This window comes from Nuphar pumila, chromosome 10, assembly GCF_984573655.1.
Source record: "Nuphar pumila chromosome 10, dmNupPumi1.hap1.1, whole genome shotgun sequence".
NCBI lineage: Eukaryota > Viridiplantae > Streptophyta > Magnoliopsida > Nymphaeales > Nymphaeaceae > Nuphar > Nuphar pumila.
In genome coordinates this window covers 93,796,520-93,809,056 of record NC_143258.1, presented here as the reverse complement: position 1 = coordinate 93,809,056, position 12,537 = coordinate 93,796,520, and the positions used below count along the sequence as shown (strand labels likewise).

At 35.7% G+C, this 12,537-nt stretch overlaps 1 protein-coding gene across 7 annotated transcripts in view; it reads left to right on the top strand.

Annotated features, from left to right (window-relative positions):
• The first annotated feature begins 393 nt into the window (after window positions 1–393).
• LOC149827403 (uncharacterized) overlaps window positions 394–12,537 on the top strand; it is a 75,583-nt gene continuing 63,439 nt past the window's right edge. For all 7 annotated transcript variants that reach the window (XM_090019345.1, XM_090019339.1, XM_090019344.1 and 4 more), the window contains exons 1-2: window positions 394–684; window positions 11,750–11,845. In XM_090019345.1, coding sequence (XP_089875471.1) covers window positions 595–684; window positions 11,750–11,845 — 186 coding nt within the window. In that variant the 5' untranslated portion in view covers window positions 394–594. The remainder of the gene's footprint in view (window positions 685–11,749; window positions 11,846–12,537) is intronic.

The window sequence follows — 12,537 nt, the reverse complement described above, 5'->3', positions numbered from 1 at the left end:
TATTAAAAACAAAGTGTACGTGAACCACGCTTGCTTATCGGATCTGGTTGGGCATGATCTGAACCTTTCACAACTCACAATTGCTCAGTGTCAACGGGTTGGGTACTAACGCATCCTGATACGTGCCGAATCTGATAGGATTTTGTGTTTGGTACTAAATAAGGAGGTCCAATTAAGAATTGGGTTATGAAATTTCATACCAGACCCAGGTCCAACCTGAGTTCCATGTAAGATCCTTAATTTTAAATATAAAAACATAAAATATATTATTTTTATTGGAAACTCAATGCCCGATCTGGATCACCGAGATGGTGAAGGTCCGACCCGTTAACGGCGCTACCCGTTCCTCACCTTTTTTTTTGACCTTTTCGAAAATTCGAACTCTCTCTCTTGAAGCGAAAGAGAGATAGGGAGAGACGTCCCCAACCGCAACTCTCTTCAGACAAGACATAGAGGGAGAATCTCTTTCTCTCTCTGTTTCTTGTTCTCTGTTTGGCTGAAGTGCTCGGCTTTCTCTGTTCCACAGCACGAGAAAATAAAAGACCCTCCCAGCCCAAAGGAACCCAAGGGATTTCATGATCTTTTGGAGCGGAGATGGTGAATTGGGAACTCAAGAACTGCTGCAAGCAAGAGCAGAAGGCGTTCTTGATCACGATCTCCGTCTACATGGTCGTCATACTCGCCGTACGCCTCCTACATTTCCTTTCATTTCTTTCTCTCTCTCTCTCTCCTTCGCTTGAATTTGGTGGCCACATTTTGTTCTAATTGGTTGGTTCTGTAGTTCTCTGTGTTTAATTGAGTTTTATTTGAGCATTCTTTCGGTAGTCTTACTGGGTTGCTTAATTTTGGTTAGTTATAACCAGAAATTCGGAAAGATTTAGGGTTTTAGACAAGAATTTGTATGTTGTATGTGTTAAAGCCAGCAGTAACTCCCACGGTAATTCAGGCACGTTATCCTCTCAACAGACAGAGTCTAACGAGATGGACTCTATCTCTTTTCAAGTCTCATCACCAGCCTGCCAAATATCACGAATCATGCCATCGATGCCTTCCAAATGTAGCCTTCAATATCATCAATTCTTGATATTCTCAAAATGTCTTTAGAATCATCAATACCGCCAATATTTAGAGAACCAGTAAAGAGAGCAGAACAAGAGCAATCTGACAAGAAATAACTATACTTATATATATATATATAATATATATTATGAAGAGAGGATGACCAAGCACACAAACATAAAATATGTACAAAATATATAATAAGTCAATTTAACATTTTTAAAATTATTTAAAGTAAGAATTGATTTTGAAAAATCATTAACTTCAAACATGATAGTCATTGACAAACTTGACCATAGTAGAATAATATTAAGAGAGATGCAAACAATGCTAAAGTTATTTTATGAAAATCATACACATATCTATCTATCACAAAAAGGACATGATTATTAAAGAAAACTTACAAAAAGTTAAAATCACAAGACAATTTTACACAATGGAAGACATAAAAGACAAGAGTATTAAAGAAACATTAATTTTTCAAAATATAATACCAAGTGTCAAATACACACAATAGCTACTATGGGCATATGCAAATAAGAGATTTCACTAATGAAATGCTTAAAAAAACATATAATAAAATATGCAGAATTACAAAAACAAAGTGCAAAAGCAGATACAAGTCCAAGCATGGACAACACAAACAAAAGTGCATAAGTATAAGTCCACTATGGGACAATACAAAGAGCCAACAAAGAGTAACACAAGCAAAAAAGAATATATATTTGTTTATTGAATATATGCTTGAAAAAACAAAACCTTATGCAAATTATGCAAGACAATTAATCATGGAATAACTCATGCAACTAAAGCATATACATTGCAAAATGCATGAAAATATTTTAACCATTTCTCATAAAAGAACAAATGAGTTTAGAAAAATTACGAAGAAGTTTTAAAAATTTAATACATCATAATGAATGAATTTTGCAAATTAAAACACTAGTTTGACCATCATAGATAATCACCTCACTAGATCCTCAAAAAGCAAGTGTATCAGTGACTAGAACAAGAGCACAAACATAATGCCACTTAAGGGTCCAAGACACACACAAAGGTGTATATAAGCATCTCTTGTCTACATATAATGACACTCAAAACAAGTGTATTAGCAACTAGAACAAGCGCATAATCACAAAGCCAACAATGGGCTAAAATCACACACGAAGGTGTGAATATATCTCTTGTCTACATATAATAACACTAAAAAATCAAGTTTATCAGCGACGAGATCAAGAGTATAATCTCAACACCAATAATGGGTTGAAAACACACACGAAGGTGTGAACAAACATCTCTTGTCTACATATAATAACACTTAGATAAGAGGCATAAAAAGAAGAAGACAATCGAGGTAAGAAAGCTTGTAATTGGAAACAAACTAATGCTATCAATAAGAATAAATATTTTAACAATCTTTTAAAACTCCATTGTTTCATAACTACCATCACAAGATATCAAGCATCAAATGGCCATATAAGCAAAATAATATTAACATGCATTCATAAAAACCGAGGTCAATCACCTGCTAGTTAGGCACATACCTATACTGACAAGATGACATGAGGTGCACACACAACTCACCCCAATGACTAACTCGGATTTTCAACAACAATGATTCAGAGGCTAATCATCTATGATCAAGACTCAAGGAAAATGACAACATATCACTCATAAACTTGATGATCTAGATTGATAGGATGATATGAGGTGCACACATAATTCACCTCAACGGCTAACCCTGACCCAATAACAACAAGGCCAAAAACAAATGATGCATTATATAAAATTTAGTGATGGACAATCCAAATGCCATAAAAAGGCAATACATACAAAAATCAATTTCCAAATAGGTGAGTTCATAAAAGAAACCAATTTGAAATGACAAAGTTTCAAATTAAAAATCCAATAAAGAAGATAAAATCTTAGAATCAATGTAATGCAATCATATGCCCAACAATATGTCTCATGACAATTTTTACAATCTTTAATAAGCAAACAAGAATCATGCTTAATATAAGCAATTCTTAAAAAATAAATTCATAAATCCACCAATCAAGGAATAAGTGCACTAAGGCACATCACATACAAAGGATCCAATAATTCTCAAATAGAAGACAAGAACAATATATATGATCTAAAAAAGAAGCCTTTTAGATTTAAATCATAAGTCTACTATGAGACAACAATGACATCTAACATTAAGGAAATAACACAGAGATTCTTGAGGAACTATTTATAAACCCAAAAGCATACATAATTATCACTAATCATGAATACTCAAAGCAATATGATAATCTAATAATTTATAGCTACATGGGCTATACAAAAGCTATGAATTTTAATACTACATATTAAATATCACTCACAATGCATTAAATATAAACCTTCTAAGGGGCACGAGCACAAGAATCTACTAGGGGCAAAATACAATCCATAATGAGAAAACAAGTTAATATTATGACATACAAAATGCATTCAAGTATATGTGAACAAAGCATCCAATGCAAGTCATTTGTAATATAAATGACAAAGAGAAATGAACATAAGCCATATATAAAAATATCCAAGATCATTCTTAAGCATAATCAATCAAGGATGTTTTTCAAAGAATTAATTTAGCACAATAAGAGCAATATCTTAGAGTCAAAGCCACATAAAAATATGCGACATGAGCATGTCGATACGAGAGCATACAAAATATTCACGGTATTACCAAAGAATTAAAATTACGATGACTCAAGATATACATTGTACAAGAATTTAAATTTCTTAAGGAACACATTTTTAACATAAAATTCACATAATATACCTAATAATCATGCTTTGACACATGCTTAAGGACACCAATGATCATTATGATAAAACAAAATACATACAACAAAAAATTAGTATTTTGCAAACAACATGAAAAACATATAAGCATAGTATTTAAGATTTTAAAGAAAACCACATACTCTTGTAAAATATAATTCTCATGATGACATTTTTCAACAAATATACATATTCATTATCAAAACATATATTGCATGTAAACATGCTTACACAAAAACATATATCAAAAGTCAATAAATTTTCATAGGTTCTAATTTTAATTAACTTGAAACCATATTTATTTTGAACATATTAATAAATATCTGCTATATTTCAAATACATTTTGTTTTAATATATACCATAAATATTTAAAGTAGAGAATCCAAAGAAAATATATATCGGAATACGAGAGTCTCGATTCCAAGCCGTTAATCAATTCATATCTTTCTTTTGAAGCACAAACACAAACAAGATACCAAGACCAAGATACCTTGCTTTGATACCATGTCACAAAATGACACAGAACTCAAGACATTCCAAATCGTAATCCAAATGCCAAATCGAAATACATTTGAATATCAACAAGATACAAACTAATAGAAGTTTTGTGAATAAATGATTTAATTCATAATGAACAATAAAATACATAAAAAACTCACTATAAAATGCACTCAAGAACACTAAAAACTATCTAAAACTACCCATCACTCTCTCAAAACTCACTCATGCACACACCCACTTATTTATAAAGAAGAAGGTAGAGAAGAGAGAAAAGGGGAATACCTTTTCTAGCTGTTGGAGAGGGTCCAACGGCTACAAATCTAGCTGTTGGACCCTAACAACTAGAAACAGTCAACCGCAGTTGACTTAGTCAACCTCAGTTGACTTAGTCAACCTCAGTTGACTATAGTATATATATTATATATATACAACTATACGTATATATATATGTATATAAATATATGAGTATATATAATATATATAAATATATATTATATTGAACAATATATATATACATACATATTTATATACACATACGTATAGATACATACAAAAATAAATCCATCTTAACACGTGGTACCAACATCTCAACAATTACTTAGTCTCCCATGGCTTCGATGTTTCTCAATCAGATGCCTCATTGTTTATCTTCAAGCATCGAAGTCTTATTATCTAATCTTAGTTTATGTAGATGACATCATAATCACATGAAACTCTCCTGGGAAGATCAAACGACTTTTTCTTAGTTGGGTCTCACCTTCTCCATCAAAGATCTCGGGCGGCTAAGCTACTTTCTTGGTCTTGAGATCTTGTACTTGGACACAGGGATTCTACTCTCTCAGTGCTTATACATTCTCAACCTCCTTCAACGCGCCTGCATGGCTGAGGCCAAACCGGTCTCTACTGCAATGAGCTCCTATTCTAAGCTCTCCAAGGATGGCTCAAGTCAATTTCATGACCCCACGCTATACCGCAACATCATTAGTGGCTTACAATATTTCTCTCTCACTCGTCCGAATATTGTCTTTGCTATCAAGGCATGTCAATATATGTACCAACCTATTGATGCCCACTAGTTTGCCATTAAGAGGATCCTGCGTTACCTAAAAGAATCTTTGGACTATGGCCTTTTGCTTCGTCGTTCTCACTCCCTTCAACTAAGTGTCTATTCGGATGCTGATTGGGCCGACTGCCCTGATCTGATGACCGTAAATCCACTGGAGGTTTCGTTGTGTTCCTTTGGCCCCAATGTCGTCTCATGGTCCTCTCACAAGCAAAAGACAATTGCTCGCTCGAATACTGAGGCCGAGTATAAGTCTCTTGCGTGTGCTGCCTTCGAGCTGCTTTGATTAAAATCTCTACTTCATGAACTTGACTTTCTCTCATGTGATCCTCCTATTTTGTGGTGCGACAACATCATGGCTCTCTACCTGGCTGCTAATCCGGTCTTCCACGCCCACACTAAACATGTTAAGATTGATTTTCATTTTGTTCGCAATCATGTGTGCAAGGGTCATTCATTTCGTCTCATGATCAGCTGACCGACAGTCTCACCAAGCCTCTTCCCTTCACACAGTTTGTTGCTATTTGTGACAAGCTCAACGTGTGGGCTCCCACGCTGAGCTTGCAGGGGCGTGTTAAAGCCAGCAGTAACTCCCACGGTAATTCAGGCACGTTATCCTCTCAACAGACAGAGTCTAACGAGGTGGACTCTATCTCTTTTCAAGGCTCATCACCAGCTTGCCAAATATCGCAAATCATGCCATCGATGCCTTCCAAATGCAGCTCAAAGCAATCCTGAGAAAGATCACAATGGTTTCTTATCTCTTATCCAATTTTGTTGTAACAAATTTATTTACCTTTGTAAAGTTTCTCGTTTGCCATGTATTGTAAAATGGTAACCATATATAGTTACCAAAATCTATCGTTAAAAAATTTGTAACAAGCAACAATTACTGTTTTCTGGTAATATATAGAATATTCTCAATCTCACGGTGGACAAGTGAGAAGTCTGTGCGTCTCTTTCTCTTTTCAATATGTGTTCAAAAAAGTAGGATAAGTTGGGATTTTGCATTATGGAAAGCCAACAAAATTTCCCAGTTTATCCAACTTTTCTGTGCAAATGGGCACTTCACGAGCCCCTTGAACTTCTTCAATTGTTATTATTATTATCGTCTATGTGAGGAATATGGATGATATTTTGCGATATCTTTAAAGGTTGTCACATTCGCGAAACAAACATGAGATTTTGAAAATATCACGTTTTTATCCTGATACTAATACAATGAAAGGATCTTTTATTTGTATACAACAACAACAACAACTACGCCTTCATCCCAAAACAATTGGGGTCGGCCATATGAACCAAAAAAGAAAATCATTCTGGGTCTTCCACATGAATCCTTCTCCTCCAATCATTTCTATCCAATGCCATGTCCTCGGTGAGGTTCAAAGCATTCATATCCTTTCCTATCACCTCCATGCATGTCTTTCTAGGCCTACCCCGACCTCTTTTAACTAATATATTTTCCCATTTCTCCATCCTTCTAACTGGAGCATCATTAGGCCTTCGCCGAATATGTCCAAACCACCGTAAACGATTCTCTCTCATCTTATTTTCAATGGGTGCAACACCTACCTTATTACGTATCTCCTCGTTCAGAATCTTATCTTTTATTGTATTTCCACACATCCATCTCAGCATACGCATCTCAGCTACACTTATTTTTTGAATATGATATCTCTTGGCAGCCCAACATTCCGTACCATATAGTAAAGCGGGCCTAATAGTCGTCCTATAAAACTTTCCCTTCAACCACAATGACATTCTACGATCACACAACACTCCAGTTGCACTTTTCCATTTCATCCACCCAACCTTTATCCTATGATTTACATCTCCATCAATTTCTCCATACTTTTGAATGATAGATCCCAAATATTTGAAACAATCATCCACTAGTATTTCTTGCTCACCAAGCTTCACTACACTCCCATCACTACTTCGTTGCTTACTAAACTGACATTCCATGTATTCTGTCTTACTCTTACTCAACTTAAAACCTCTTGCTTCCAATGTTTGTCTCCATAATTCTAACTTAGCATTAACCCCAGCTCTAGACTCATCAATCAAAGCAATATCATCAGCAAACAACATACACCACGACATATTTTGTTGAATTGATCTCGTAAGCTCATCCATCACTATAGCAAATAGGAAAGGGCTTAAAGCAGATCCTTGATGTAACCCAACCGTTATAGGAAAATTGGTTGTCACCCCTCCACAAGTGCGGACATTGGTTACTACTCCTTCATACATATCTTTAATTATACTAATGTACTTGATAGAAACACCTTTCTTCATCATTGTCCACCAGAGAACGTCCCTAGGTACTCTATCGTATGCCTTCTCCAAATCAATAAAAACCATATGCAAATCTTTGTTCCTCTCTCTATTTCTCTCAATAAGTTGTCTTAAAAGATGTATAGCTTCCATAGTTGATCTTCCAGGCATAAAACCAAATTGATTCTCCGATATCATGACAACCTTCCTCAACCTAGACTCAATCACCCTCTCCCAAAGTTTCATAGTATGACTCATGAGTTTTATACCACGATAGTTTGTGCAATCTTGTATATCACCCTTATTCTTATATAGAGGCACCAAAGTACTCTTCCTCCACTCATTAGGCATCTTATTTGTCCTCCAAATCTTGTTAAAAAGATTTGTCAACCATTCTAAACCTTTCTCTCCCAAGCATTTTCAAGCCTCGATAGGTATACCATCTGGGCCAACCGCCCTTCTTGATTTCATTTTCTTCAAAGCCTCTGCAATTTCTTTCTTTTGAATCTTGCGCATGAAGTCATGATTCATCTCATGAAAAGGAATTGAGAAGTCTCCAAGATCCTGAGCATGACTTTCATTATATAGCTTATCAAAATAATCTTTCCATCTCTCCTTAATCTCCTCGTCTTTGACTAAAACCCTTTGCGTTTCATCTTTGATACATCTAACCATACCCAAATCCCTCGATTTCCTATCTCTCATCTTTGCAAGCCTATAAATATCCTTCTTGCCCTCTTTGGTATCCAACTTGTCATAAACCTCCTTATATACCTTATCCCTCGCGTTTCGAACTACTTTTTTAGCTTCCTTCTTTGCTATCATATACTTCTCCAAATTCTCATTTATCACGACTCTTACTTAGATTTCTATAAACTCTCTTTTAACCTTAATAGCTAATTTGACATCCTCGTTCCACCACGATGTATCCTTACCTAGCGGTGCACCGCCTTTAGACTCACCCAATATCTCCTTAGCCACCTTTCTCATGCCACCCGCTATCTTATTCCACATTGATTCTGATTCCTCCTCGAGACACCAATCAGCTTCCTTAACTACCTGCTCTACAAACATTCCTTGTTTAGCTCCTTTCAGTGCCCACCACTTAATTCTAGGATCTATCCTATGTCTATCCTTTTTGCAACATTGTCTAATTGTAAGATCTAAAATTAAGACTCTATGTTGTGTAACTCCACTTTCTCCCGGTATAACCTTACAATCGATGCAACAACCCCTATCTCTCTTTCTAAGTAGGAAAAAATCTATCTGACTCGTATTAACCCCACTTTTAAATGTTACTAGGTGAGACTCCCTCTTCCTAAACCAAGTGTTTGCTAAGATCATATCATAGGACAAACAAAAATCTAAAATCCTTTCTCCACTTTGGTTTCTTTCTCCTATACCATAGCCTCCATGGATACTCTCAAATCCATCCCTACTAATGCCTACATGTCCATTAAGGTCACCGCCGATGAAAAGCTTTTCTCCATAAGATATCCCTTGTACTACTCCATCTAAATCTTCCCAAAATTGATGCTTAATGGAATCATCTAAACCTACTTGAGGTGCATAAACACTAATAATATTAATAATATCCGTACCTAATACTAATTTAATAAGTAAAATCCTATCACCCTTCCTACGGACCTCAACTACATTATCTATAAACTTACGACTCATAACAATCCCTACTCTATTCCTGTATACCAAATCTTATATTCCCAAGGTTCTATCACTTTTGCTTTCTCACCTACCCATTTGGTCTCTTGTAGACATAAAATATCAATCTTTCTCCTACACATAACGTCTACTAACTCTACCAACTTACCAGTTAAAGACCCTATGCTTCAAGTGGCTAACCTAATTTTATGGTCTTGGACTAACTTCTTTATCCCCACCCATCCAACAAAGTGAGGGAACCCTTGCCTATTTGACACCACACCCTGGCGCCGGTGTGACGCGTCGTTTCTGGGCGACGACCTAGCAACCCTTGCCCATTGATCTTTTATTTGTATATTTCTTTAAAATTATATGTTTAGTCTGATGTTTTTCTCAAAAATGAGACATTACTAATTGATTGTGAGATTTTGGTTGCATAAGAACCTTGATATTCATGAAGCTGATTTCATTAACTTGTCAGTAAAACAACTTGGTATTGCATTAACATATTAATTCTCCACAGAATTCTGGCTAAGGATGCCCGTCTTACATGCATCGGGCATGAATAGATTTCTTGACTTCTTTACCTGCACCAGAATGCATCGTATAGGACTTAACAATTTGTGAACAACCAGAATGGCAGTGCCACTCAGATCAGAAGTTCTGAATAGCATTATGTTTTTATCCCCCCAGGTACCAACCAGAATGGCACTGCCACTCAGATCAGAAGTTCTGAATAGCATTATGTTTTTATCCCCCTAGGTACCAAACCAAGTGTTAGTTATCGATATTCTGTGACTTGTAGTTCTGCCATTGTATCTTGCTAGGCAACCAAGCTCAACTGAAAGCCTGGGATGGAATTAGTATTTAGACCATTAGGTTATGGGTCAGAACATTGGGTTCAACTTCCTACAATTACATTTACATAGCTCAATTACTGAACCCTATTTGGGGCCTCTCTGTGTTCGGGGTAGCAATGCACCACTGTTAGATTCTTTAAATCTACTTCGAAATTGTTGAGAAAACTTTGGTCGATCAATGGACATGTTGTTTCTGAGAATTTAAACAACTAGAGATTGTAGACATAGATATAGGTGTATGCACATGACGAAAAGCTAAGTGTGCAAAAGTGTTAGTACATTTTCTATTAGAAATGAATTTTAACATACGTTGAGAAAAGTATGGTCCTGGTTCTATGCAGTTGGAATCTTTTTGTCTGTTTACTTCTTTAGACAATACTTGGTGCAACTTGACATGTTAAAATGCTATGTTTTTAAATTTTGTAAAATTTGATGCTTAATTAGCAATGAGATATGGTATTGAAGGTAAACTATAAAAATTCAAATTTCATGTCACATAAACATCAAAACTGCCAAACAAAAATATCAGATCAATAATGTGCATATTTTTATCTTATTTGTACAGAAGATAATGTTTCCATGAAAACATCTTTCAATGCATTCGTGGTCACACAGAAACAGTCTACCCTATCATTTTTTAGTTTGTTGAGTTTTTCACTTTTGATTTTTAGATGTGCTCAAGCCATACAAATTTCTGTGGAGCACCACTATTCTTGCTTAAAACCATCTTATCTCACAACCCTCAAGATGTATGGTCTTTTGAAGACTTGTGGTACATGGAATCTTAGGTTCTGAATCAAACCCTAGCCCTATTATGCTATTGAGGAAGAAACTTTTCTCAGAATCTATCTATTTTAGATAAATAAGAGCTTTATAATTTTTCCCTCATTAAGTTTGGAACTGTCCTGCATGTAGTAACTCTCAAATATTTACATGGGTGCCATCTCAAGCGGAACTGTGTCACGGTCTGTCAGCCATTGATCAATGCGACATTGGCCATAATTCTTGCAATATTGTTGTTGATAGACAGGAGAAAGTTCATCCTCTATTTTAAAAGTGCCTTGGTGGCAAATATTGGCCTCCTCAAACAACGTCACTCTTCCACCTCTCCTCTTTCATGTTGAGAGTGCCAGAAGATGATGGCTTTGTTTCAGTAAAGGACTTGATAAAGACTCCTACTTTGGGTTGGTTGGCCAGCTTTGTCATCCCTTCTTTTACTAGCCTGTGTAAGTTGCTGACAAGAATGTTCCTACTGGGATAAATAGTGATGGTATTGGCTGACCATGCCGAAGATTTCCTTTTTTTGCAGGAATCAATCACTTATCAGCCACTGATAAATCAAAATAGGCACTTAGTAGGGATGAACAAAAATAATGCTATTCCCAACAAGGAATCATATAGTTTTTATCACATATGATTCTTACAACACAATAATCATGAATTCGACATAGAAAGAGTATGCTGTTATGTATTTACTATTTAGTATCGTGTGTGACTTTTTCTTTGTTGCAGCTTTGGAGGACTGTTCTGTTGACTCCTTTCAAGCTTATTACCGTGTTTCTTCATGAAGCAAGCCATGCAATTGCTTGTAAACTCACTTGTGGTGAGGTAAGATCCCTACTTTTCTTCAATTTCTTTAGTGCCATTTTTCTTATTGTGAGTCCAAATATTTACAACATATTGTTTTCTTTTGGATTAGCAAGCTGGGATTAAGCAGAACCATAGTCACAAATATCTCTGAGATATTGAAAATCTCACGATATATTCAAGAAACTTATAATTCCTGATTATATCGCGAGATTTTCAAAATCTCAGGACTTATCAATGTAATATCACGTATTTTCATACTTAGTCATTTTCAGTTTTTTCGAAATTTTGGCTAAGTCTGGGATAAAGATCGTTTGGGCTTCGATATTAGACCGATGATTTTGAGTTCGGGCTTGGCCCAGGTCTCACCAACTAGGTCTAAACGAGCCACTTAAAACATGAGAAAAAGTTTAATTTTCGACTTTTAAATTCAAGCGAAATTCAGGTTATTTTCGGGCGAAACTCGAAATTTGATATTCGTGTAATATGTCGTTGGATGTGTCTCGAAATGCCGAGCGCAACAATATGTTACTTTTTCGAATTCGAGTTTCAATTGGCCCGAAAATCACATTTTTTTGAAAAAGGAGCAGTTTGTCGGTTCGGATCCGGATTTGGATCGGACTGGATCCGATAGATATAATTCAAACTAATATGGATTTGGACTCTATCCAATACCCACATTAATCTGGATTTGGTCCAGTCCAAAATCTATT